This window comes from Bos indicus, chromosome 17 (assembly GCF_029378745.1).
Source record: "Bos indicus isolate NIAB-ARS_2022 breed Sahiwal x Tharparkar chromosome 17, NIAB-ARS_B.indTharparkar_mat_pri_1.0, whole genome shotgun sequence".
In the NCBI taxonomy this organism is placed as follows: domain Eukaryota; kingdom Metazoa; phylum Chordata; class Mammalia; order Artiodactyla; family Bovidae; genus Bos; species Bos indicus.
The window spans coordinates 53,273,173-53,297,489 of NC_091776.1; the positions used below are offsets into that span (position 1 = coordinate 53,273,173).

At 50.7% G+C, this 24,317-nt stretch overlaps 1 protein-coding gene across 4 annotated transcripts in view; it reads right to left on the reverse strand.

The window, feature by feature from the left end:
* MLXIP (MLX interacting protein) overlaps positions 1 to 24,317 on the reverse strand; it is a 60,732-nt gene that overhangs the window by 7,410 nt on the left and 29,005 nt on the right. For 2 of the 4 annotated variants that reach the window (XM_019977307.2, XM_070769491.1), the window contains exons 2-12: positions 9,097 to 9,203; positions 8,444 to 8,529; positions 6,956 to 7,045; positions 6,380 to 6,421; positions 5,904 to 6,075; positions 5,169 to 5,258; positions 4,269 to 4,360; positions 2,598 to 3,264; positions 2,030 to 2,154; positions 1,725 to 1,929; positions 98 to 225 (exon numbers count right to left, since the gene is read on the reverse strand). In XM_019977307.2, the coding sequence (XP_019832866.2) occupies positions 98 to 225; positions 1,725 to 1,929; positions 2,030 to 2,154; positions 2,598 to 3,264; positions 4,269 to 4,360; positions 5,169 to 5,258; positions 5,904 to 6,075; positions 6,380 to 6,421; positions 6,956 to 7,045; positions 8,444 to 8,529; positions 9,097 to 9,203 (1,804 nt within the window). The remainder of the gene's footprint in view (positions 1 to 97; positions 226 to 1,724; positions 1,930 to 2,029; positions 2,155 to 2,597; positions 3,265 to 4,268; positions 4,361 to 5,168; positions 5,259 to 5,903; positions 6,076 to 6,379; positions 6,422 to 6,955; positions 7,046 to 8,443; positions 8,530 to 9,096; positions 9,204 to 24,317) is intronic. The other 2 variants (XM_019977305.2, XM_019977304.2) reach the window with 1 other exon arrangement.

Genomic DNA, 24,317 nt, shown 5'->3' on the forward strand with positions numbered 1-24,317 from the left:
GTATGTCTCCAGCAGGGACGCAGCTGTCCCCATGGCCCCTGGATACGCTTCTCCCTGCTTCCCCAGCCTTCCGAGGGGATCAAGACCCAAGAGGTACCTTTAAAACAGCCACGTTTTTGGGGTCTGCAGGCGATTTCCCTGAGCAGTTGTTCTGGGGGGACTGAGGACTAGGGCTCTGCTCGGACGCGCACGGGGAGGCCTGCCCTGAGTTCGGGCAGTCCCGACCTGGGAAGAGCAGAAATTCCCCTTAGGGACCAGGCTGTGCCAGCCGCGTGGGGACTCACCCACAAAGGGAAACCCACCCTCAACCTCTCATGGCAGCCCAGAGCAAAAACTAGGCAAATCCTTGCCAGCATCTGGGGGCGGGGGGCAGCGGGGTGGTCCTGGCTAGGCCTGCCGGGTGCAGCGGTCACAGGTCTAGGAAAAGAGAGAGGCCCGCCTCCCAGAGCACCAGGGGCCCCTCCACGTCTGCAAGGCTCTGGTGCTCACCCTGGGTGGCAAGTACTTAAGCTACCTGTTCTTTGAACTCTACGTGTGTGTTTTCTTATACTTTTTTCAATTTTACCCACCCCAGAAATCTTTTAATTAGGAAAACAAATGAACTCTTGTACCCACAAATAACTCCATGGAGGAAGCCTGTGGCCCCAGCTCAGGAGCTGCGCCCAGGAAGCCCTTCCCAGCCCCGCCTCACAGCACTGACGCGGATGCCTTGACGCTGCTCTCCTCCCTACCCTGCTCTCAAGCCTCCAGCACGGCTCTAACCTCTGGTGATCCGCCTCAGTGGACAAGGTGACGTTTTCCCGAGCCCCCACATCGCATTTCAGGCCCAACCCACAGCCAGTCCGCGTCTGTATTTTCCCGGACGAGGGTCCTCATTCTTTAAAACCTGTCCTTGGACGAGTCCCTGTCTGATCCCTGTAAGCAGAGAGCTAGCTCCCCGCTCATCATGTTCTCCTCTTCACTTCAGAAAGATGCTTCGGCAGAGGGCTTAGCCACGCTGGTTGTATCTAAGACAGGAAGACACTCTGGTCTCCCTCTCTGAGGTGGCATCTGGCTCCACCCCTCCCCAACGCCCCCCACCTGCCCCCACCAGCAGCAGAGTCTTGGGAACATCATTTCCCAGACCTCTCAGACCTCCCTGGGCAACATCAGTCCTACCCCGGCCGTCTCACCAACCGAAGTCCAAGCCGGGGAGGCAGGAAGGGGGCTCCCGAGGTACGCTGCCAGCACACAGGCCAGGGACAACCAGCCAAACCCAGACAGGCTGGGGGCTCCCGCGGCCACAGCAACCACAGGCTTGCAGTTTCTGAAAACCATCAACGAGGACCACCCAGGCCCTCTTGTGGATCAGGACTGGCAGCTCAGAGCCTGGTCTTTTAAAAAATTTTTTTAAATCTTTCTTGGCATGGCATGTGGAATCTCAGTTCTCTGACCAGGTATCTAACCTGCACTCTCTGCAGTGGCAGCACAGAGTCTCGACCCCCAGACCAACAGGGACGTTCCCATCAGAGCCAGGCCCTTCTGAAGGAGGCTGAGTGGTGTCCCCATGAGCACACAAGCTGCTGGCACCACAAGGTGCTAGCGGCTATCCCTCGTTGATCCTGCACTTAGCCTAGGCCACCGGCAGTTTTGGATCCCTCACCGCCCGGCCTAGCAGCCCAGGCTCCACCCAGGTACCCGCGGCAGCCTCCCCGGTCCAGCAGTGGGCCCCCTACTCCACTCACGCGGTCCCAAGCGGTCCAAGCGGAGAGCTGAGTCACCGGCGCCTGTGGCAGGGACCTGGGCAATGCCCCCGTGCAGCGGGCCCTGCTCGCCCTTCACCAGGGAGTCGGGAGGGAAGAGCCGGGACACGGGGGCATGCTGGCTACCCGGGCCAGGGCCGAGGTCGGTCACCAGGATGCTGCTGGGGAACTCTGCGACTCCAGGAGCCTAAGGGGACGTGGAGGAGGGAGGTCACTCCGAGCACAGCTAGGCCGCGTGAGGGCCACCTGGGATCATAAGATGTTGAGGGCCTGTCTCGGCCACTCACCCTGGTGAGGGCAGCAGGCGTGAGGACCACGTTGGACTGGGACACGGTGGAAGCCAGCATCCCTTCTCTCTTCAGAGGGCCTGATGTCATGATCACTGCCTGCGGCTGGCCTGGGAAGGCAGCTGCTGGAACAAGGGGAGGTGAGGGTGAGGCCCAGCTGTGCGCCTGCTCCTGACGCGGGTACTGAACCTGGGCCAGCCAGGCCGCATGGGGGCTGGGCGGGGGGAGCCTCAGGAGCAGCACACGACCCCTCTGCTGCCACTGAGACGCCACCCCTCACTGTAGGGCATGGAGAGACAATGCTAGATTTTTGCAACTTCTCCTTGGTGGGGACAGATTACAGACCCAGGCAAGAGATGACCAGGGCCACGTTTTTTCCCACACTGGGTTGAGACTGGAAGAACACCACAGAATAGAAAACAGACTCGATCTACACACATCATCTTTTACAACCTTCTGCTTCCAAGATCATGACGTGTGTGTGTCACGAGTTTGTCAGCCTCAGGGACAGGAAATGTCCTGGGGGTGGGTGGGGGGGGTCACACTTGCCTTCCCCCACCTGACTCACCTGGGGTGAGGCAAGCGTTCTTCAACACCACAGACACCGGCTCTGGTTTGGGAGCAGGCACTATTTTGGGGGGCTGCTTGTGCCTCCCCCCAGGCAAGGAGACAGGCTTGGGATGCACAAAAGTCAAACGGGGTTGGGGAGGCCCGACGGTTGGCGGCCGGGTGACGGGAGACAGCGCCAGGCCGTAGGGGGACCCAGAGGGGGGCGGATAGCGCGTGGTGATAATGAGGCCCTGGCTCTGGCTGAAGGTGGTGGCAGAGGCGTCGTGGGTGAGGGTGGCGGAGGCCGTGTGGGTGATGACGGAGGGCGACTTGCCAGCTTCGGCAAACTTCTGGGGCTGCAGGAAGGTGGGGGGAGTTGGGGGGTTCAGGGCAGTGGCGGGAGGGGGGCCTAATGGCAAGACGGGGGAAGGAGGCGGCGGGGCGGGGCTGGGCGAGAGCAAAGGCAAGGTGAACACGGGCAGGTACGGCTGGGGGCCACTCAGGGGCGGTGCTGAGGGACCCAGGTCTGCCGGCTGCATGAAAGGGTCCCCAGGCTGGGGCGGGTGTTCACAGCCCTGCCCACTCGTGGGGTCCAGGGCAGCGGCTGCGGGGGGTGCGATGAAGCTGTCGGGGAGGCTTGCGGTGGGGAGATCGGTAGGGAGAGCAGTGGTTGGCAGGATGCTCTCCTGAGGAAGGAAGAGAAGAAGTGAGCAACGAATGCTACAGTCACACAGCTCGCCGCCACTCTCCAGCGCTACACGCCACGGAGCCCGACACGTACACCGTGTGCCTGGGACCCAGCCCTGGGCAGAAGGGACAGAGGCGACATCTCCCAGGCCCGGGACTCCTAATCTGGGGGACATGGAGCTGGGTCTCCCCGGATGCCAGCAGGGGTCTTGTTTCCTTTGGGGACTCAGTGATAACACAGGGCTCAGACACAGTGACTGTCTGCACACACTTGGCTCACAGCCTGGGGATATCCTGTTCCTGGAGTCCGGTGGGGTCCCCCCAAAGTCCCTGCTATCTTCTGTTACAGAGCAGGGGCAGCCTGGCTAGCAGCTGCTCAGGAGGCTCCCCCAGGACGCTGTCTCATATCACCTTCTAGGGAGGTCACGTCTTCCTAAAAGGGAAATGCTATAAGGAATCAATTGTTCGGCTGTCGGTCACCATAGAAGAAGCTCTTCCCTGAGCCAGATGGAAGAAGCGGGGGCCAGGGCACACTAACTGGATACTAACTGAGAGCCTCTTAAGGGCAACCAGCCGGGCCTCCCTCAGCTCAGCGGCCCCAGCTCCTGGTAGCCAACTTGTGCTGAGTGCGTAGCAAAAAGGAAAAGAAATACGAGGAACTTCTTAGCAACCACATTTTTCTTTGCTATCTCACTGGTCCTTTCTTTTTCAAAAAAAAAGTTATTTATTTTTAATTGAAAGATAATTTCACTGGTCCTTTCTTAACTGGTCAAGACGAAGCTTGCCACACACAGGTTATCTGGGGCCTTAGGGGGGAGCAGCATTTACTGAGACTGTCTCCCACCTTGTGGACACCTACAGACGCTCTCTAGGAGGGCTAGAATAACTTCTCTACACATTATGTGTGAGTCCAGCACCGGATCGAGCAACCCCTAGCACTTTGCTGCAGAGGTCTAATGACTGGAAGCCCGGTGCCCTTTCCCTTTCCCCAAGTTCCCTCTACCTGAGCAGGTGGGCTGTTGGGATCTGGTGCAGGCGTTGAGGCGGGTGCAGGCAGCATGGAGCCAAAAATGGAGCGGCTGGAAGAGAAAAGGTCTGAAAGACAACATCGGGGGCCTGTGAGCTCTGTGCCTGCCATTTGACTGAATTAAGATCCAAACAAACTGGGCACTGAACCCCACCTTACCCAGAGGAATGCCATGGCCAGAGGGCACCCCTCCCCCCGCACCGAGGTAACTCTGCTGAAACAGGCCCTCTGATTGGAGTTGTACACGCTGGCAACCAGTGTGGGCTCTGAAACAGCCCCAGGCCTCGGTGTTTAAGGATTGTGGGAGTTCGAGGATCATTTATAACTGCAGGGAACCGCAAGGCGGCAGCTGTGTCGCCAGCGCCCCCTGTTGCCCAGAGGGGGAACTGCTTGCAGTCAAGGCTGAACCTGGGGCTCTGGGACGCGCAGGCTGAGAAACACTTGCAGGCCTTGCTGCTGCTGCTGCTGCTAAGTCGCTTCAGTCGTGTCCGACTCTGTGCGACCCCATAGACGGCAGCCCACCAGGCTCCCCTGTCCTTGGGATTCTCCAGGCAAGAACACTGGAGTGGGTTGCCATTTCCTTCTCCAATGCATGAAAGTGAAAAGTGAAAGTGAAGTCGCTCAGTCGTGTCCGACTCTAGCAACCCCATGGACTGCAGCCTACCAGGCTCCTCCGTTCATGGGATTTTCCAGGCAAAAGTACTGGAGTGGGGTGCCATTGCCTTGCAGCTACTACCAAAAAAAAGCAAGCTTTGGACGAATTCTAAGACCGCTTCCTGGCCCATTCTAACAGTTCCCCTCTATGAAAGGGAAGCCCGGCCCACTCTGTCCTGGGCAAAGGGAGACGCAAGCTCTCTCTCTGCCCCAAGTCCTCACCCTGGAAGGGCTCAAAGGTGTCCATGAAGTCCAGGTTGGGCTGCAATGGAATCAGCCCAGGTTGAATCATGTCTGCGTTTCCCAGGTGCGCTGTTAGAATAAAAAGGAGACAGAGGGATTGTTTGACCTTCTCAGTCCATGTTGTGGGAATGTATGAGGGGACCAGATTGGATCTCCCTGGCCCTACTCGCATTCTCCTGGGCTAGGATTTCTCGGGGGGGGGGGGGTTCATGGGCATTCTCCACCCTCAGAGGGTGGGAAAGAAAGTGAGTTTGCAGGGGAAAGGTAAACTGAGTGAGTATCTGGGAGCAGACGCTGTGCTGTGAACAGCTCTGCAGAGACCCCTCGGTGCTGACTTCATCTGTGGGCTCCTCCCGGAGGGTTAACTGGATGGCTGCAAGCTCTGAGGTGAGAGGCCAAGCAACTGGAGTGCATGTGATTTTCTCGAGAGTGAGTCTCAGGCCCTGTCACTGGCCCCAGGCCCATGTCCTCAGGTGAGGGGACAGGATCAGAAATGTGAAGTCGTTCAGACCAAACCCCCCACTGTTCCCTGGCAGCGGCACCATAGGCTCGATGGGGCCCCCACACAGCAAGGTCGGCCACGCCTTCTCCTCAGCACTCCCCCCAAACAAGCGACAGAGGCTCAGGGATGGACCCAAAGAGGAGCCTGCCCTGGGGACTCCTCCTGGGGTGGAGATGGTACCCTTTTCCATCAAGGGTCTGGGGGCGGGTTACCTATTTCACGGGGGTTGGGCCAGGCCACGGGCGGGTGGGAGGAGAGTGTGGAGAAGAGGGTGTCGCTGAACTCCGACATGAGCATGTCCGTGTCCAGCAGCGTGTCCTCCTCCATGGGGACTGGCGTCTTCCAGCCGTCCCGGTGCTTGTGCCAGTAAAGCATGTCATCGTCCTACCACCAACAGGGGAAGGAAAAGCCAAACAGGCACCGGTGACTTGCAAGTTCTCAGTCAAGTCACGCTGGGGAGATACGTGGCCCAGTTTCTCAGAGTAGCAAGGGCTGCCAGGTAAGAGACGAGGCCAGGGGACGGGACCTGCAGAGAACTGGCTTCTTTCCTTTATGTCCCTCTTCTGGCCCCAGGGAGAGTCCATGTCCCCACCACCTTCTGCTGTGGTGCTGGGCCACCCACACCACTGCTGTTTCTTGTAAAGGGGCAGGTCCCGTGAGGGTCCTCACGGCCCCCACACTTGCTCACCTGGGCCAGGCTGGAAAGATCCTCATCCTTGTGCTGCTGGAGCTGTGGAGAAAGGAGAGAGGGACAAGGTGGTCCCCCAAGGCCCAGAGAGGGGACAAGGCCCTCAGCCTCTCCTCCCCAGAAGAGGATCACTTTCAGAGCATCTAGGCCTTCTCTCTCTGGGAGGAAGGTGGCGAGAAGGATCCTGCTCCTGTCATCCCCAGGCTGAAGCTGGGCTCAGAGATTCCTGACCAGCGTTTGCGGAATAAACAGCCCCAGCCCCAAGCTGGACAGACTGAGAACAAAGCTCACACAACCAAAGCAGGTCACCACTTGGGCTGGGATAGAACGATGGGCTGCAGGGGCCATGGTGGGGGGCAGTGGGCAATGGGTTGACAGCTCTGAGCCAGAGCATCAGGGGTCAGTGTACTGAGTAAATATGGGCTGGAAGTCCTTTTCAAATGTATTTGGCTGCACCGAGTCTCAGTTGTGGCATGTAGGATCTATATAGCTCCCTGACCAGGGATCAAACCCGGGTCCCCTGCCTGGGGAGCACTGCGTCTTAGCCACTGGACTACCAGGGAAGTCTCCAGATACCCTTTTCTTGAAGTAGGTTCTCCACTTGTGATACTCCCGGATCACGATCTCTATGCGGCTTTTCCAGTACTTTCCTTCCGTGGTGATGGCCTGTGGGAGAGACGCAGGGCAGAGGGAAGAGGCGGTGTTGGGTTTTATTCGCAGAGCTCACCTTGCCAGCGAACAAGCGTCTGACTCCAGACGTCAGGCCCGGGCAATCCAGCTCTGAGTCGCCGGCTGCTTGCCTGCGGCTTCATCCACAGAGTGTGTCGGCCTCTGCTGGGCCATGCCCAGCCTCTGAGTGAAGGTGAGCTTTCACTAGGTTATCTTACCCCCCAAGATAACCTAGGGGACTTTGGGGGCCCAGGGTCCAGAGCTTGGACTGGAGTAGGGCTCAGATAAAGTGCTCGGCAGGGGAGGAGCACAGAGATCCGGGAGCTGGAGGAATTGCCAGAGACTCGGGCTAGCTCTCAAATGCCCTGAGGCTCCACCACATTGCCAAAGGGTGAAAAGAAACAGCCAGTCACAGAAGGTTCCGGCAGAAAGGGACCTCCAAGGTCCAGCTCAACCTCCCCACCATGCAGGGCGGGAGCCCCTTCCACAGTTATCTCTGAATTCTGGTGACCAGGAATCATGACAGCCTCAGCGAGACCACCTCACTTTCACATTCGTTTCTTTTGATGGCTGCAGAATATTAAAGCAAGTCCCAGACATCCTATCATAAATGTCATATAATTTCACCTAAAATACTTCACTATGTGTCTTAGACAGTGAAGAATCTCCACAGTGAATAATACAATACTATTACCAGACCTAAAAAGTGATGAGATTCTTTACCACCGTCTGATACCAGATCGTGTCCCTTGGCTCCAAGCTGTCTTGTGTTAGGTTACTTTCCAAGTTTCCCCCTTTTCATCATAACAGTAAGACAAGCTTGGATGAAACTAAAACAATACAGAAGAGAAGAAAGTGAAAGTGGAGTCTTCTCTCCTCCTCACACTAATCCCACAAGTGCGAGTTCTGAATATCCTTTGAGACATTTCCTATGCATGTATAATCACACAGATACATGCTTCCAAAAATTAACCTGAAGATACTAAAACCCTGTTGGGCAACTTGCTTCTTTTCATTTACTATGTCTTCACCATCTTTCCCTCTCAGTATATAAAGATCTGGAGGTCACTCTTCAGTGGTTAAAGATGTCTGCCTTGTCCCCCCACCGCCTCCCCAGCTGACTTCCAGAGACGCGCCGACATTAAAGGAAAGCAGAGGGTAAGTCTTGTTTGGAGGAAGCCCCAAGTCCTTGGATCAGCCTGGCCTGAGAAGGGGGAGCCTCTGCGGGGTATCAGGGGCCACGTGCCCCCACATCGCCGTCGCATCTCACGGGATAACAGCCACCAGGACGCAAGTGCTCTGCCCTGCAGCCTTCCTCTGTAGGGACCCAGCCCTCGGCCCGGCCCTCGTGAGTCACCTCCTTCTCCCGAGTGAGGGCCCATCACTGCCAAGTACCTCGGGCCGGCGGTGCTCGTCCACTTCCACAGAGCCGTCCAGTGGAGTAACAAAGTGGCACACGGGGTTCTTGCGCTTCTCCAAATCTGGGCGGGGCGGGGTGAGACGCTGTCACCGAGGAGCCCTGCCCCGCTGTCTACACCCCACCCCTTGGGGGGATCCTGAAGTGCTCTCCTCTTGGAAAATGAGATTTGGGGAAATAAAGGGTCCAGGTCAAAGGGAAAGACTCTCTCAGTGATGTGGGGGCGAGAAAGGGAGTCTGCCCGATCAAGAGGAAACACCAGCCTGAGCCTAGGGGACCCCCGGCATGCCGGTCTCCTGCAGGAATCACCAGACCCCCCAGCACCCACGCCAGCCGGACACAGGCCATGGCCTGGGCCTGCACCTTCTCAGGCCCGCTGAAAACGGGGACTGTTCCTTGACTCTCCAAATGTCACCCCTCAGCTGTACACCCAACCCTTCCCCTCTGCCTTACAACACTGAGCCTCCTGCGGACACTTGGATTTGGCTTGGTTCTCCTGTCTCCGCAGATTGCCCGAGAGAGACTTTTGTTTGACACACAGGGTTCCAAGACCCGGCTCCAGGCCCCAAGGTGCACAGGCCTCTCGGTGGCAGAACCTACAGGGTCGTGGGTCCAGCCACTCAGCACTTACACTGCATGTACCAGGCCCGCCAGATGGCGTTGTTGAGCCGGATCTTGTCTCTCCATTGGAGCTTCAGGCCTTTAAAATTCTTCCACTTCGGAGACACCAACTTCCCACTGAAAGGTAAAATGAGGAGGGGGACACTCAGTGGTTTCTCTGACAATGAAATGTGCCACCCCATCACTCCAGGCCTCAAGATTCTGGATTAATCCATACAAGCCACAGGCTAGGCTCAATAGGATATAAAGTCACTTTCACTATCTCATTTTGTTGACTTTTGCATATCTTCAAATTTTTCCATAATTAAAAGCTAAAATTCTGTGGATTTTACCTTATACGTGTATCAAATCACCATGCTGTATACCTTAAACTTAATGTTACATGTCAATTTTATTTCAACAAAGCTGGGGGGAAGAAAAAAGAAATCTGCTGACCACTGAAGGAAAGCCAGGCTCCTTGAACCTGGTCTCGACCACCAGTCCCCAGGAGGCACTGACGATCCAGGCACACAAATGTCCCACTGGCCCTAGAACCCGCAGGGCCCTCTCCTGCCTCCAGGCCCCTGCACTGGCAGTCCCCATTCTTCACGGAGCTCACTCTGCCCCTGGCCAGCTGCTCATCCTTCCAAGTGATGCTCAAACACCATCTCCTCCAAGCCGGCACTGGCCTCTCCCAGGCTGCTGCCAGCCCCTTCAGGATCTCTGAGCGCTGTTCACACCTCAAGGACACAATCATCCACTCCCTGTACAGCAATGTGTCTCCACACCTCCGGCCGCCAAAGTGCAGCTTCTCAGGGGAGGGCCCTTCTAGTATCCCCACCCTAACCACCCAGCACCGAACTCAGCACAACACAGGGGCTCGCGCAATAATCCTTCACTGACTGAGTTAAAGAGCCTTTGCCAACAAAGCTGGTGGCAGGCAAGGGACACTCCCTGGTGGCACAGCCTGCTCAGATGGTTTGGTTTTCCACGGGCTGTGCCAGGAGCCACCTCTGAGCCGCTGGCATAGGGCTTCCCCTCTCCAGATGGCTGAGATGGGCAAGGCACTCTTTCTGGTCCATACCAAAAGGGGTTCTGTAAGTTCTACATCACTGCAGGCCACAGCCCTGCCCCCTTCTCCAAAGCCACTCACAGGCCATGTGACAAGCAGAGATGTGCCAGCAGTCACAACAGCTGGGGTCTTCAAAGAGAGCGCCTAAGTAATAAACGCTCCCCAAACCTGAACACCTGGTTTCTTCATCAGAAGCTCTTGGCAAATCTCATGCCCCATCTTCCAACCCAGCACCAGGCCAGGCTGTGGATTGTCGGAGAGAAGGCTGAGAACCCCACAAAGAAAACATCACAGCAAGTCCTCTGAGAACTGGAGGGTCAGACAGACAGCAGCAGCCTCAGTGCAAAGGGTCAGGGGCTTTAAGCCAGTCACATGCCTTTCTGCCTTTGCTCCCCCAGTCCAAAGGCACTTCGACCTCAGCTGTCACCCACATTCAACAGCCAGCAGCCTGGTGTTTCTGAGTCTCTGTGGTGCAACTGCATACTAGAAGTGAACTATTATAGCCACGAAACTCCTCTGACATGCCAGTTGCCTGGGTAAAATCACAATAATACCATTGCCTCCAGAGCGTTTTAAGAAGGATTAAATGCACACACGCGCAGTCACATTCTTAAGACACATTCTTCGTAACCTCGAAAGAATATTTTTTTAAAAACCCACAAAACAAACCAGCAGGCTTAAATATAAACCCACCCTTACTTTACGTAGTGGCTGATGAGAGCATAAGAGCGCCTTAGAGAAGTCAGATGACACCGACATCTTCAATTACTGACCATGAAACGGGTGGGAAGATTCAGAGAGAGGTCAGACCCTGGAGGCTAGAAACCCACTCTGATAAAGTAACTCTCGGGTTCTCATCTTCTTCCCCCCAAACTGCTAGACGTCTGCCTCTTTCTACCCTAGGGATGTTCACTCCTTATGTCCAACGGCTATCACCCATCACCCTAGGCTTTTGTAATACCTCAAGAGCCGATAGGCGGCGCTCAGCTGACACGAACAAGTTAAGTCTGAAACCAAAACTAAAACCTAAACCGCCCAGAGAGGTGGAGAGGGTGAAAGCAGAGGCGATGGCTGATGGACACTCACCCACACACGGCAACTCAACTGCACATGCAAAGTGTTAGAAAAATGCGGGACACACATCTAGATGTTTCCTTATGGAAAGGGCTTCTCCCGCCTTTGATGTGACGTCACTGCTAACCCTCAATGAGGACAGGAGACATTCCCCACGCAGGCACCCACAGACAAGGGCGGGGGCCCTTCCTGTGGAGGCACCCCAAGTCTAGTTTCCCATGGAATGTATAAGACAGGCTGCTCTACGGAGTTCTAATGGGCAGTTCCTTGGCAGGGATCCCTAGAGCAGGATTCCCACAAAGCACCCATGGGCAGACTTCTGCTCCCCCCAAAACCCCACCCTAGCTTAACTCGGCTTCCAGACACAGTTGGCTGGGATGCTTCTTCGCCTAACTCAGGGTTCTGCTATATTCCTTCTTTAAAGTGTAACCAGAAACACATTATTAAAATTTCTGAGGTGTTCTCTGGTAGTCCAGTGGCTAAGACTTTGTTCTCCCAATACAGGGGCCCCGGGTTCCATCCCTGGTCAGGGAACTAGATCCCACATGCCCACAATGAAGATCAAAGATCCCATGTGCCACAACTAATACCTGGTACAAACAAATAAAATTTTAAAATGTAAAAAAGAAAAAAAATCTCCGAGACTACTGGTTTCGCCCTCCATAAACAAAAGACCTCCTCTGGCCTTACCTCCCAACCCTGCCTTCTTAAACATCACCCCCCACACCAACACCAGGGCTTCCTGGTTAGAACAGGGACCCTGGATTCACCCCTTACTCTCCCAATCTGACTCTGCGAAGGCCAGGGTCTGGGTCTGACTCATCCGAGCACAGTGCCTGGCAGGTGGGAGGTGTGATTAAATATGGAATGACTAAGTGAATGCTAAACTTTTCCATAAAGAAAAGTCTTCACACACCCCCTACCACGGCCATCCTTCCTAGAAGACAGGTTCATGACACCAGGCAGGAAGTCTACAGCACAACAAACTCTCTCTCGAAACTGCTGCTGAGTGGAATGGCAAACTGAATTCTCTGGCAGGATGGCAAGAGACTGCTTTGGAATGAAAATTAAAATACAAGCCTTGCACAGACAGGAGCTGGCATTAAGAACGGGTAAGGATGAAACTGAGGTGGGGATTTGGGGTTCTGCTGGTTCCAGGGAGCTCTGAACTCCTGGTCAGAGCATTCTCTGCAAAAGAAAGCAGGCACAGGCTCCAAGGTAGGGCCCAGACAGTGGTGGAGTCCATTCATTTGGTCATGCAACCATATTTGCTTGTAAGGTATTACTTCTTCACCATTCCTCATGCTTCCTGGAATCCCACTGGCAAAATGTTCCCAGGCCTATACTACCCAAAGTAATCTACAGACTTAAAGCATTACCTATCAAAATACCCATGCCATTTTTCACAGAACTAGAATAATCTTAAAAATTTTAATGGAACCATAACAGACCCAGTTCTGCCAAAGCAAGCTTGAGGAATAAGAACAAAGCAGGAAGCATAACCCTCCCAGACTTCAGATAATACCTCAAAGCTACAGTAATCAAAACAGCATGGTATTGGCACAAAAAGAGACATATGGATCAATGGAACAGAACAGAGCCCAGAAATAAACCCATACACCCATGGGCAATTAATCTTCAACAAAGGAGGCAAGAATACACAAGGGGGAAAAGCCAGCCTCTTCAGCAAGTGGTGCTGGGAAAGTCAGTTGCATATAAATCAATGAAAATATAACACTCCCTCACACCACACACAAAAATTAATTCAAAAATGGCTTAAAGACTTAAATATAAGACATCATAAAATTCTTAAAAAAGCACATAGGTAGAACATTCTCTGACAAAAATCGTACCAATGTTTTCTGAGGTCAGTCTCCCAAGGCAATAGAAATAAAAGCAAAAATAAATAAATGGGACCTAATCAAACTTACAAGCTTTTGCACAGTAAAGGAAACCATAAACAAAACAAAAAGACAACTTAAGGACTGGGAGAAAATATCTGCAAATGATGTAACTGATAAGGGCTTAACTTCCAAAATACACAAATGGCTCCTACAATTTAATAACAACAAAAAATGAAACCAAACAACCTAATCAAAAAATGGGCAGAAGATCTAAATAGATACTGCTCAAAAAAAGACATACAGATGGCCACTAGGCACATGAAAAGATGCTCATCACCATTAATTATTAGAGAAATGCGAATCAAAACTACAATAAGGTATCACCCCACACCAGTCAGAATGCCCATCATTAAAAAGTCTGCAAATAATAAACGTGGAGAGGATGTGGAGAAAGGGGACCTGCGTACACCGTTGGAGGGGTGTAAATCGGCACCGCCACTATGTAAAACAGCATGGAGGTTCCTCAGGAAACAAACTAAAAACAGAGGCCCACGTGACGTGGCAATCCCGCTCCCGGGCATACCCCGATAGAAAACTAGCATTTGAAAAGACACGCACACCAGTGTTCACAGCAGCGCTATCTATTATAGCCAAGACACAGAGACAACCTAGATGTCCATCAACAGATGAATGGATAAAGGAGATGTGCTGCATACACACAGTGGAATGTTATTCAGCCGTTAAAATGTCATTTTCAGCAACATGGATGCAAATAGAGATCATCATACTAAGCGAAGGTAAGTCAGAAAGACAAATACCATATGACATCACTTACATGTGGAATCTAAAATACAACACAGATGAACGTATCCATGAATGAAAGAAAAACAGACTCACAGAGAACAGATGTGTGGTTGCCATCGGGGAAGTAAGAGTGGAGGAGAGAAGGACTGGGAGTCTGGGATTAACAGACGCAAACTAGCATAGACAGGATGGATAAACAAGATCCTACTGCATAGCACAGGGAACTATATTCAATATCCTGAGATAAACCATAATGGAAGAGAATACGAAAAAGAATACATATATGTGTGTGTGTGTGTGTGTGTGTGTGTGTGTGTATAACTGAGTCGCTTTGCTATACAGCAGAAATTAAATGTAACATTGTAAGTCAACTGTACTTCAAAAAATTTTTATTAAAAAACAAAAACACATTCCTAGATCTGTCTCCTCCTCAGGGAGGGTGAGTTGGTGTGCTAAAGACTGTAGAAGAAGGGACTGGCATGGGGGTTGCAGCCCCTTCTTTCCTCTTGGGGACAAGCTGTCTCCTGAGGGCCCATGTCCCTCCCATTCCACGCCTAGAGAGCGAGCCTGGGGTGGGGGAGGCCTCTCCTAGTTCTGGGCTGCCTGGGGCTGCTTAGAAAGACAGTCTGGGGTTCCCTGACAAGTCACGTCCGCAGCTTGATCAACGATACAGGGGATAATTTGGCCAACATCTGCTGAACCTTTTTTTGTGGTGGTCATTGGAAGGACTGATGCTGAAGCTGAAACTCCAGTACTTTGGCCACCTCATGCGAAGAGTTGACTCACTGGAAAAGACCCTGATGCTGGGAGGGATTGGGGGCAGGAGAAGAAGGGGACAACAGAGGATGAGATGGCTGGATGGCATCACCGACTCGACGGACATGAGTTTGGGTAAACTCCGGGAGTTGGTGATGGACAGGGAGGCCTGGCGTGCTGCGGTTCATGGGGTCGCAGAGAGTCGGACACGAGTGAGTGACTGAACTGAACTGACAATATATGTAGCATCAAAGTTACCACTTTGACCATTTAAAATGCACAGTTCACTGGCATGAAGTCTGTCCAGAATGCCATGTAACCATCACTGCTGGTTTCAGTGCTGTTTTCCTCACCCCAAAAGGAAGCCCTGTACCCATAGCAGTCACTCCCTGTTACTTCCTCCCCTGGCCTCTGGCAACTATGATCTACTTTCTGTTTCTGTGGATTTGTTTCCTCCGGACATTTCACATAAACCAAATGATAAAATACGCGGCCTTGTGACTCTGGCTCTTTCACCTTGCGCAATAGTTTCGAGGCTCACCCACACTGCAGCATGTGTCAGTGCTTCCTCCCTTCTCATGGCTGAATCACGTGCCACTGGATGGAGAGACCGCAGTTTGTTTACTCCTTCATCTGCTGACGGACATTTGGGTTGTTTCATGTTCTGGCCATTGTGAACAGTGCTGCTGTGAACTGACTCCACTTTGATTTCCCAGTCAGCTCAGAATTCTGGTAAGCGAGAGTGATGGTTACACTGGCACCAGGGACGGGATGTGATGAGGGGCAAAAACAACTGTGACCTTCGGAGGGCAAGTGGCCAACTGTGTATCAACATTTCAAATGCGCATCCCCCCAACTCCCAATCCCATGGTTAGGAGTAGACTCTACTCCAGACCCATCTGCACACGGACACAAAGACATAAATAGAAGACATTAAACTACAGCCCTGTCGGTGGGAGGAAAAGGCTGGGAACAACAAACATTTACATGTGCTGATGGCTCAGACAGTAAAAAATCTGCCTGCAACGCAGGAGCCCCAGGTTTGATCCCTGGGTCAGGAAGATCCCCTGGAGGAGGAAATGGCAACCCACTCCAATCTTCTTAACTGGAGAATTCCATGGATAGAGGAGCCTGGCGGGTTACAGACCATGGGGTTCCAGAGTCAGACATGACTGAGTGACTAACACTAAGTACCTAACAAACAGCAAGATCTGCAAGATGTATTAAGTGGGAAAGAAAAAAAAAAAAGGTGGAAGATACACAGCGTGGCCACCATTTGTATTTTCAAAAGACACGTGCACACAGACACACACACAGGAAAGGAGGGAAGAAAATGTCCAGTCAATCTCAGGGAAGACACACAAGAAAACAGGTAACAGGAAACAGTGATTTCCTTTGGAGAGCTGAATCAAGAATTAAGGAGCCTCAGTCGGTGAGTTAAGTTTTCACTGTTTACTGTTGTTTTCTACTGCTCAAATATAACATAGGAATGTATTTTTTATATATATATATATTTATTTTTTTTTTTTCTTCAAAATAAACAAGGGAACAAGACCAGGTACAGTCCAAAGCCTTACAGGGCTTCCAGTTAATTACAGAAGGCAATTCATCACATGAGCAGATACGAAACTTGTGCACAAGTCGGTTCTGTGCCCTAGATCCAAATACGAGGATAATGGTGAATAAGTGGTTTCTTACATGAGCGAATGAGTGAATAATGCTAGACTGGTCTCTCTTCCAGGACTCCGACTCTTTTTCTTCAAAAGAGCGGTCTCCATTGGCTTTTCCTGGGATCTGGGCCTGGTTCCACGGGCTGCTAGGAGCCAAAACTAACAGGCTCCAGTCGGACAAAGGTTCATTGAGGAGCCGAGGCGTGGGGAGCGGCCCCGCGTGAGGCACGGCAGGCGGAGGGCGCTGTGTTCAGGGGAATCGCCCTGGAGCCATGGGCCCTCCGCCCTGGGCCACCTGCCCAAGCAGAGCCGCCGCCCAGGGAGCGCCTGTGAGGTTTCCAGGGCCTGCTCCCACGCCCAGGCGTGGGTCCTATCTCCTGCACCCCAAACTCATCCCCCTCCTGGGGCACTTAGCATCTTTTTTAAGACTCAAAGAAAGTCCTACTGGCGAAGCAGGCTCAGAGGGCGGAGGCAGCAAGGCAGGCATATGGGCTTCTGAGCGCTTCATTCCAGGCCTGTCCTACTGACAAGGTGAATGGGTGTGTGTGTGTGTCTTTACTGTGGTGTGCAGTGAGCAGGTGTGTCTCGGGGGCATGTGTGCGGTGTACACATGAGTGTGTGGTGCATGGGTATGGGTGTGGTGTGCGTGGTGTGCATGGTGTGTGTGAGTGTGTAAGTGTGCCTGCGTGTGCGGGTGTGCCCGTGTCTAGGTGTTGTCTGCTCACATGTATGAGCACGTTTGTGAGGACTGTGGTTGTCTGTTTTGTGTACTTAGCCGGGAGTGACCATTTCCGTGACAATCAAAACCTAGAGCACCCTGATGGAGCTGAAACGGGTAGAATTGGGCTGGCCGCAGCAGTGACTCCCCTGGCCCTGAACGTGAAGGACAGTGGCTCAAGTCCTTGCCTGAGCGCTCCGTGTCCAGGCCGCCCACCTGGGCACAGACGCCACCACGCTTATACCATTGCCAAGCAAATGAGCAAAGGATGGTTTCCCTTTCTGGACTGCTGGCATGAGCTGTCAGAGTCCCGCCTTTGGTAAGCGAATGCCGATGCCCCTCCTCTTTAGGGGAGCCTGGGACCACGGGTGGCGCAGAGCAGGCGATGCCCAAGTCTGGGGCACGTTGCTGAGCACCGAACTTCAGTCTTAGGTGTGTTTCTGGGTGTGAAAGCCTGGTGTTTCCTGTCCGCCTCGAGCCACGACTGGCCTTCTAGGTGGGAGCAGTGATGCTAGGCAGGGTACCAGTTAAAACTATAACCACATGTCTATTTGCCAGGGGCGTAAACTTGAACCCAGAACCCAGGTGTACCCGGCTCCTCTGGACTGAGGATGAGACTGGACTTAACAACAGGAAAAAGTGGTGCCTGACTTCAACTGTATAACCTGTCAGTAAAACGCTTTTAAAAATCTGTGTACTAGCTATGCGTCTCTTTGATGAGCTATCTGTGCCTTTTGTTTTTAAAAAAACTTATTATTTTGAAATAATTACATAGACTCACAGAAGGTTAAAAAAAAAAAAAGGTATAAAGCATCCCATGTACTCTTCGCCCACCTTCCCCAGTCGTGGTATCTTCTGCAGCTGGAGCATGACCTCAAAAGCAGGAAGCCAGCTTTGGGACACTCTTGTTACCTAGACGACAAATCTTAACTCACTTTTCAACATGTGTTGAAATGTTAGTTGTTTTTTTCTTGCTATTTTATATCGGTAATACTGTAACATTAATGACATTAACACTCTATGATACTCCTCTGCTAATGTTTCCCCTAGGTTTGGGTCTTTACTTCTTTTTATAGCATGTCTCTGAATAAGTGGCGCAGCTGTAAAGAATCCGCCTGCCAATGCAGGAGACAGAGGGTCAGTCCCTGGGTGGGGAAGATCCCGTGGAGAAGGAAACAGCCACCCACTCCAGTATTCTTGCCTGGGAAATCCCATGGACAGAGGAGCCTGACAGGCTACAGCCCATGGGGTCGTGAAGAGTGGGACACGACTAAGCGTGCATGCATACCTGTCCACCCCCACCTTACCCAGAGACTTACTTTTCATTTTAACCTCTTTTTAAGCTTTGTTAGTCTTATTTAACTTTTAAATAAATTATATACTCATACTGAAAGAAAATTCAAACAACACAGAACAGTACCAAGAATGAAAGCAAAGTCGACTGCAATTCCACCACCTAGTAATCACCCTTGTTTAAATTTTGGTGATAACACTGTGTACTGAGAAATAACCTTATCCAAAGAGAAGTCTAGCCCTTGCCCTCGCCTCGTGGGGGTTGGAGGTGACCTCCAGGCCGCTGGAATGTCCTGCTTAACAGTTGGATCTGAGTGTGCCTGGGGCTCAGGACAACCTCACTTTGTGATGAGGATGGGGACCGTGGAGCAGGGAGCAGGGCGTGTGGTTCCAATCTCCAGAGGAAGTGATGACTAAGAAGTATCGGCAGTCTCTGGGAGGGGCTGGAGACTAGAGGTCAGTCACACAGGCAGTGACCCAGCCCAGGAGAAACTCTGAAGACCAAAGACTCAGGTGCGCGTCCCGGGTGAGCAGTGTCACACACTGTGGTGGGGGGAGGTCACGCGGTCCAGTGGCAGAGGGCGGACAGAAGCACCACACCTGCACCCTCTCAGCCCCGGCCCTGCGCACGGCTTCCCTTGGCTGATTTCATCTTGTCCCTGTGATGAACTGTAACCATGAGTCTAGCAGCGCTCAGCGAGTCCTGCGTGTCTTTCTAGCAATTACAGGACCCGAGGATGGTTCTGGGAACTTGCAGTTGGTGTCAGAAGTGGGGGAAGTCTTGTGGACTGTTCTCTCTCACTTTGCAGTTGGCCTGAAGTCCCTGTAATGTATATTTATTTGATTATGTATATGCATGCATACATTCAGATTAAAACCTATGAAAAAATATTTAAATATATGGGATTATTAGTTTTGCCAAATTTCAAAATGAATCCGCCACAGGTATACTAATACTAATACTAATACAATTATGTAAAGTTTAAAAATAAAATAAAATTAGAGAAAAAAAAATAAAAGAAAAAAAAGAAAAACAAAAAAAAAAGAAAAAAAAAAAAATATATGGGATTATCTTGTTTTATAGTCTACTTTTTTTCACTTACAGGTCATGAACATCTTATTATAGTTGGGTATAGATTTATTGGTTACAGAATATTCCATTGTGTACATTTAAAACAATCTACCTAACCACTTTTCCATGAACAGGCATTCATTTATATTAATGGACATACATTGCTTCTGTTTTTCACTATTAGTGCTGAGATGACCGTATTGCTACTTATATTTCTGTGCAATGGCATGACTGTTTCTGTGAGATAAATTTCTAGAAATTGGAAACCTGAATCAGAGGGTATGTGTACATTTATAACTTGGTTTTAGTCAAAGACTTTCAAGGGTTATACTAATTTACACTCTTAATAGCAGTGAACACTGCCTACTTCCCAAACCCTTGCTTATATTAGTCATTATTGATGTTTGCTAATCTTACAAACAAAAAAAATTCAGATCACTCATTTTTCAGTTCCGACTTATTAGTATCTTTTCATGTTTATTGGTCTTTGGGTTTCTCATGTTAACTGTCTGCACGTCTTCTGTTCCTTTCCTGTTGTGTGAGAGCTCTGAATTTGGCAGAAATGTCTGCAGCACACACGGCAGAGTTAGTATGTCGTCTTGACTATTTTCAGGGTGCTTTGTTTTGCTTTTTCACTCGACTTAACTTTTTCATACAAGATGAGCTTTGGGTTGTTATTGTTTTCAGTTGGAATTGTTCATTAATACAATCAAAAATGTAAAGTCCTGTCTTTTATGTTTCCATCTTTTGTGTCATAATTAAAAGGGCTTTTCTATCCCAAGACGGTGAAAACACATATCTACGTCTTCTTTCACAGCTTCACATTTTTATCAGTTATCTCCTTCATCTGGAAGTTGTGTTGGTGTCATGAAGATACTGGGATCCTGCTTCAGTCAGTGGTTCCTACCCGTTCACTCAATTACCCACCTTTCCCCTTGGAGTAAAATACTGTCATCATCATACACCACATTCTCACATGTAACACCTGGGACCACTTCTGAGCGCCCCAGTTCTTTTGGTGTTTTGTGCCTATGTTTTAAACGGTTTCCATTTTTATATTTAACTCGTTGCGCTCTTTACACAGCTCACCAAAATAAACTCCGACTGGTTATCTGATTATCTCATCTTCCCTCACTAGTTGATGACACTTCCATTCAGTTCAGTTCAGTTCAGTTGCTCAGTCATGTCCAACTCTTTGCGACCCAATGAATTGCAGCACGCCAGGCCTCCCTGTCCATCACCAACTCCCAGAGTTCACCCAGACTCATGTCCATCAAGTCAGTGATGCCATCCAGCCATCTCATCCTCTGTCATCCCCTTCTCCTCCTGCCCCCAATCCCTCCCAGCATCAGAGTCTTTTCCAATGAGTCAACTCTTTGCATGAGGTGGCCAAAGTACTGGAGTTTCAGCTTTAGCATCATTCCTTCCAAAGAAATCCCAGGGCTGATCTCCTTCAGAATGGACTGGTGGATCTCCTTGCAGTCTAAGGGACTCTCAAGAGTCTTCTCCAACACCACAGTTCAAAAGCATCAATTCTTTGGCGCTCAGCCTTCTTCACAGGCCAACTCTCACATCCATACATGACCACAGGAAAAACCATAGCCTTGACTAGACGGACCTTTGTTGGCTAAGTAATGTCTCTGCTTTTGAATATGCTATCTAGGTTGGTCATAATATACGCTAAGGTCTGTTCTGGGGGGGCCTCCTATCACTGATTCGTGTCTACCTGTCTTAGTACTACAGTGATTTAATAATTGGAAGTTTGTGATACACGTTACTAAGTAGAGTTAGTCCCCATCATTTTTTTTTTTAATCCTTGCCTGTTTATTCCTCCATGTTCCAACTTTATAGTCATGGTGTCCAATCTCAAAAGAAAACTATTCTGGCATTTTGATTGGAGTTGCCCTTAACAAATACACCACTGTGGACAGCACTAACCATTTCGGCTGGGTCACTTCCGCCTTAGAATGGAGTCTGTTTCTCTACTTATTCAAACAACTTAACCTATTTAAAAAGAGAAATCTGAAACTGCCCTCTTTAATTTTCTTCACACATGTCCCTTTCATTTTCTAACCGCAACACTTAACGTCAAAAGGAAGTTTCGAAGGTGAAGCCAGCAAAACAAAACAAAGTCGCATGGTTACACACCCAAACACAAGCGCTATTCCCATTTTATTGTCTACGGCACAGCCCCACCTCGCTGATACGGTAACTGCCGCCCTCACCCTGATCAAAGTGGCCAACTCACAGGTACAAGTAAGGGGTTTCGATTATATTCAGTACCAGCCTCAAAGAATACGGCATTTCCCTAGCACTTTCATTCGCCTACGGGAAAAGGTAATTAGCAGGTTCAAGTATTCACCAAGGTTAAGATTTCTGTGTGAAGAATGGAAAAACCACCAGCTGCGGACACCTGGCAGAGAGGGGACGTAAATCGGCAGAGGTCTCCAGCCAGAGCGCACCTGGAGACACGGGACTGGCTGGCAGAGACAGAGTCGGGATAGGTCATCTTGCAAATGTTTCTGAGTTCCTATGAAGGCTGGCAAGAAACAAATTTGTTATTATCACCATCATCAGCCATCTCTGAGGTACCGCCAGCTACGTAACCTACTTAACAGGCACAGAAATCTGAAGCTGTCTGATGCATTTCAAAGGATAAGGTGACAGGCTTCAGGTAGCCAAGACCTATAAATAGGCTTTAAAAAGCATTGGCTACGTTTTTTTTTGGGGGGGGGGGGGGAATTTGTTAGTGTTTATTTCTGCTAAAGCTCCTAATAAAGTGTGCAAATATGTGCTACATTTTTATTAGGTCCTGTGTTTGCTACGTTTTTAAAAGTCAACATTGACTATTAAGAAAAAAAAAGATGGATCTGTTCTCTATTGCATTCAAGGCTCCAAACCTTTGGCAATGTGACTAGGGTCACAGTGACACTACAGTAAGTTAACTAAAGTTGCTCTGGGTACATCTATCAAGTTCTAACCTTTATGGGGCCCGAAGCTGGAGCCAGTAGTTAATTCTATGTTGCACCTATCACAGCATAACGCCCTGTGTCAAATGGTGCTTAACACCAGCAACGGGTTGATGGCAAGAGACGGAATCTCTTCGGGTTACATATGGGCCATATACAGCACTCCTACTGTGGGCAGATTAATCCAGCTGAAACACCACTCTCTTCAGGACACAATCCTGATCCACTCACCCAGATCTGTTATTTAGGGCAGTGCTAGGTGCAAGGACAGAGGAGCAGACAGAACCAAGTCCCTAGCCTCGTGGAGCTGACAGACAGGCGGAGACCACGTGTGTGCTGTGCAGGGGTCCCTCAGTGGTGCACGGCAAAGGCCAGGGGAGGGGGCACGGGGAGGCAGGGTTGACACAGGGCCCCCGCCAAGGTCCCCAGGCTTCCTCTCCGGGCTCCGCCCCGCCTGCCTCCCTCCCACCCAGGAGGCCAGAACAACCTGGACCAGGACAATACGTGTCTGTTCACATTTCTCCCCCAGTGAGACTCCTTCAGGGGTTGCCCTGCTTGCTAGAGAGAATCCCTACATATTCACCCAGGTCCAGGTCCCCACAGCTACACATCTGGGTTAAACAAGAACCTTATTCACCTTCCTTGTCTCCCTCCCAGAGTAAATGACTTCTCAGTGTAAATGACTTTGTTGGCTACCCCTGTACCGACCATAACCTGCGACAGCCTGTGTGTGTGTGTGTGTGTGTGGACTGACGGTGTGCCTTCACAACCAACTGCATTTTCCACGAGGCACATAGTGACTCGTCTGTTTTGCTCACTAGTACTTCCCCCACCAGAGGGAAAATGGTCTTCCTACCTCCCAGTTCAGATCAGTTTAGCCACTCAGTCGAGTCCGACTCTTTGCAACCCCACGGACTGCAGCACGCCAGACCTCCCTGTCCATCACCAACTCCCGGAGTCTACCCAAACTCACATCCATTGAGTCGGTGATGCCATCCAACCATCTCATCCTCTGTCGTCCCCTTCTCCTCCCGTCTTCAATCTTTCCCAGCATCAGGGTCTTTTTCAATGAGTCAGCTCTTCGCATCAGGTGGACAAAGTATTAGCGTTTCAGCTTCAGCATCAGTCCTTCCAATGAATATTCAGGACTGATCTCCTTTAGGAAGGACTGGTTGGATCTCCTCGCAGTCCAAGGGACTCTCAAGAATCTTCTCCAACACCACAGTTCAAAGGCATCAATTCTTTGGTGCTCAGCTTTCTTTATGGTCCAACTCTTACATCCATACATGACTACTGGAAAGACCACAGCTTTGACCAGACGGACCTTTGTTGGCAAAGAAATGTCTCTGCTTTTTAATATGCTGTCTAGGTTGGTCATAACTTTTCTTCCAAGGAGCAGGCATCTTTTAATTTCATGGCTGCAGTCACTATCTGCAGTGATTCTGGAGCCCAAGAAAATAAAGTCTGTCACTGTTTCCATTGTTTCCCCATCTATTCGCCATGAAGAGACTGGACCAGATGCCATGATCTTAGTTTTTTGAATGTTGAGTTTTAAGCCAGCTTCTTCACCCTCCTCTTTCACTTTCATCAAGAGGCTCTTTAGTTCCTCTTTGCTTTCTGCCATAAAGGTGGTGTCATCTGCATAATCTGAGGTTATCGATATTTCTCCTGGCAATCTTGATTCCAGCTTGTGCTTCATCCAGCCTGGCATTTCCCATGATGTGCTCTGCATATAAGTTAAATAAGCAGGGTGACAACATACAGCCTTGACGTACTCCTTTCCTGATTTGGAACCAGTCCATTGTCGTGTCCAGTTCTAACTGTTGCTTCTTGACCTGGATACAGACTTCTCAGGAGGCAGGTTAGGTGGTCTGGTATTCCCATCTCTTTAAGAATTTTCCAGTTTTTTGTGATCCACACAGTCAAAGGCTTTAGCGTCGTCAATGAAGCAGAAGTTTTTCTCGAACTCTCTTGTTTTTT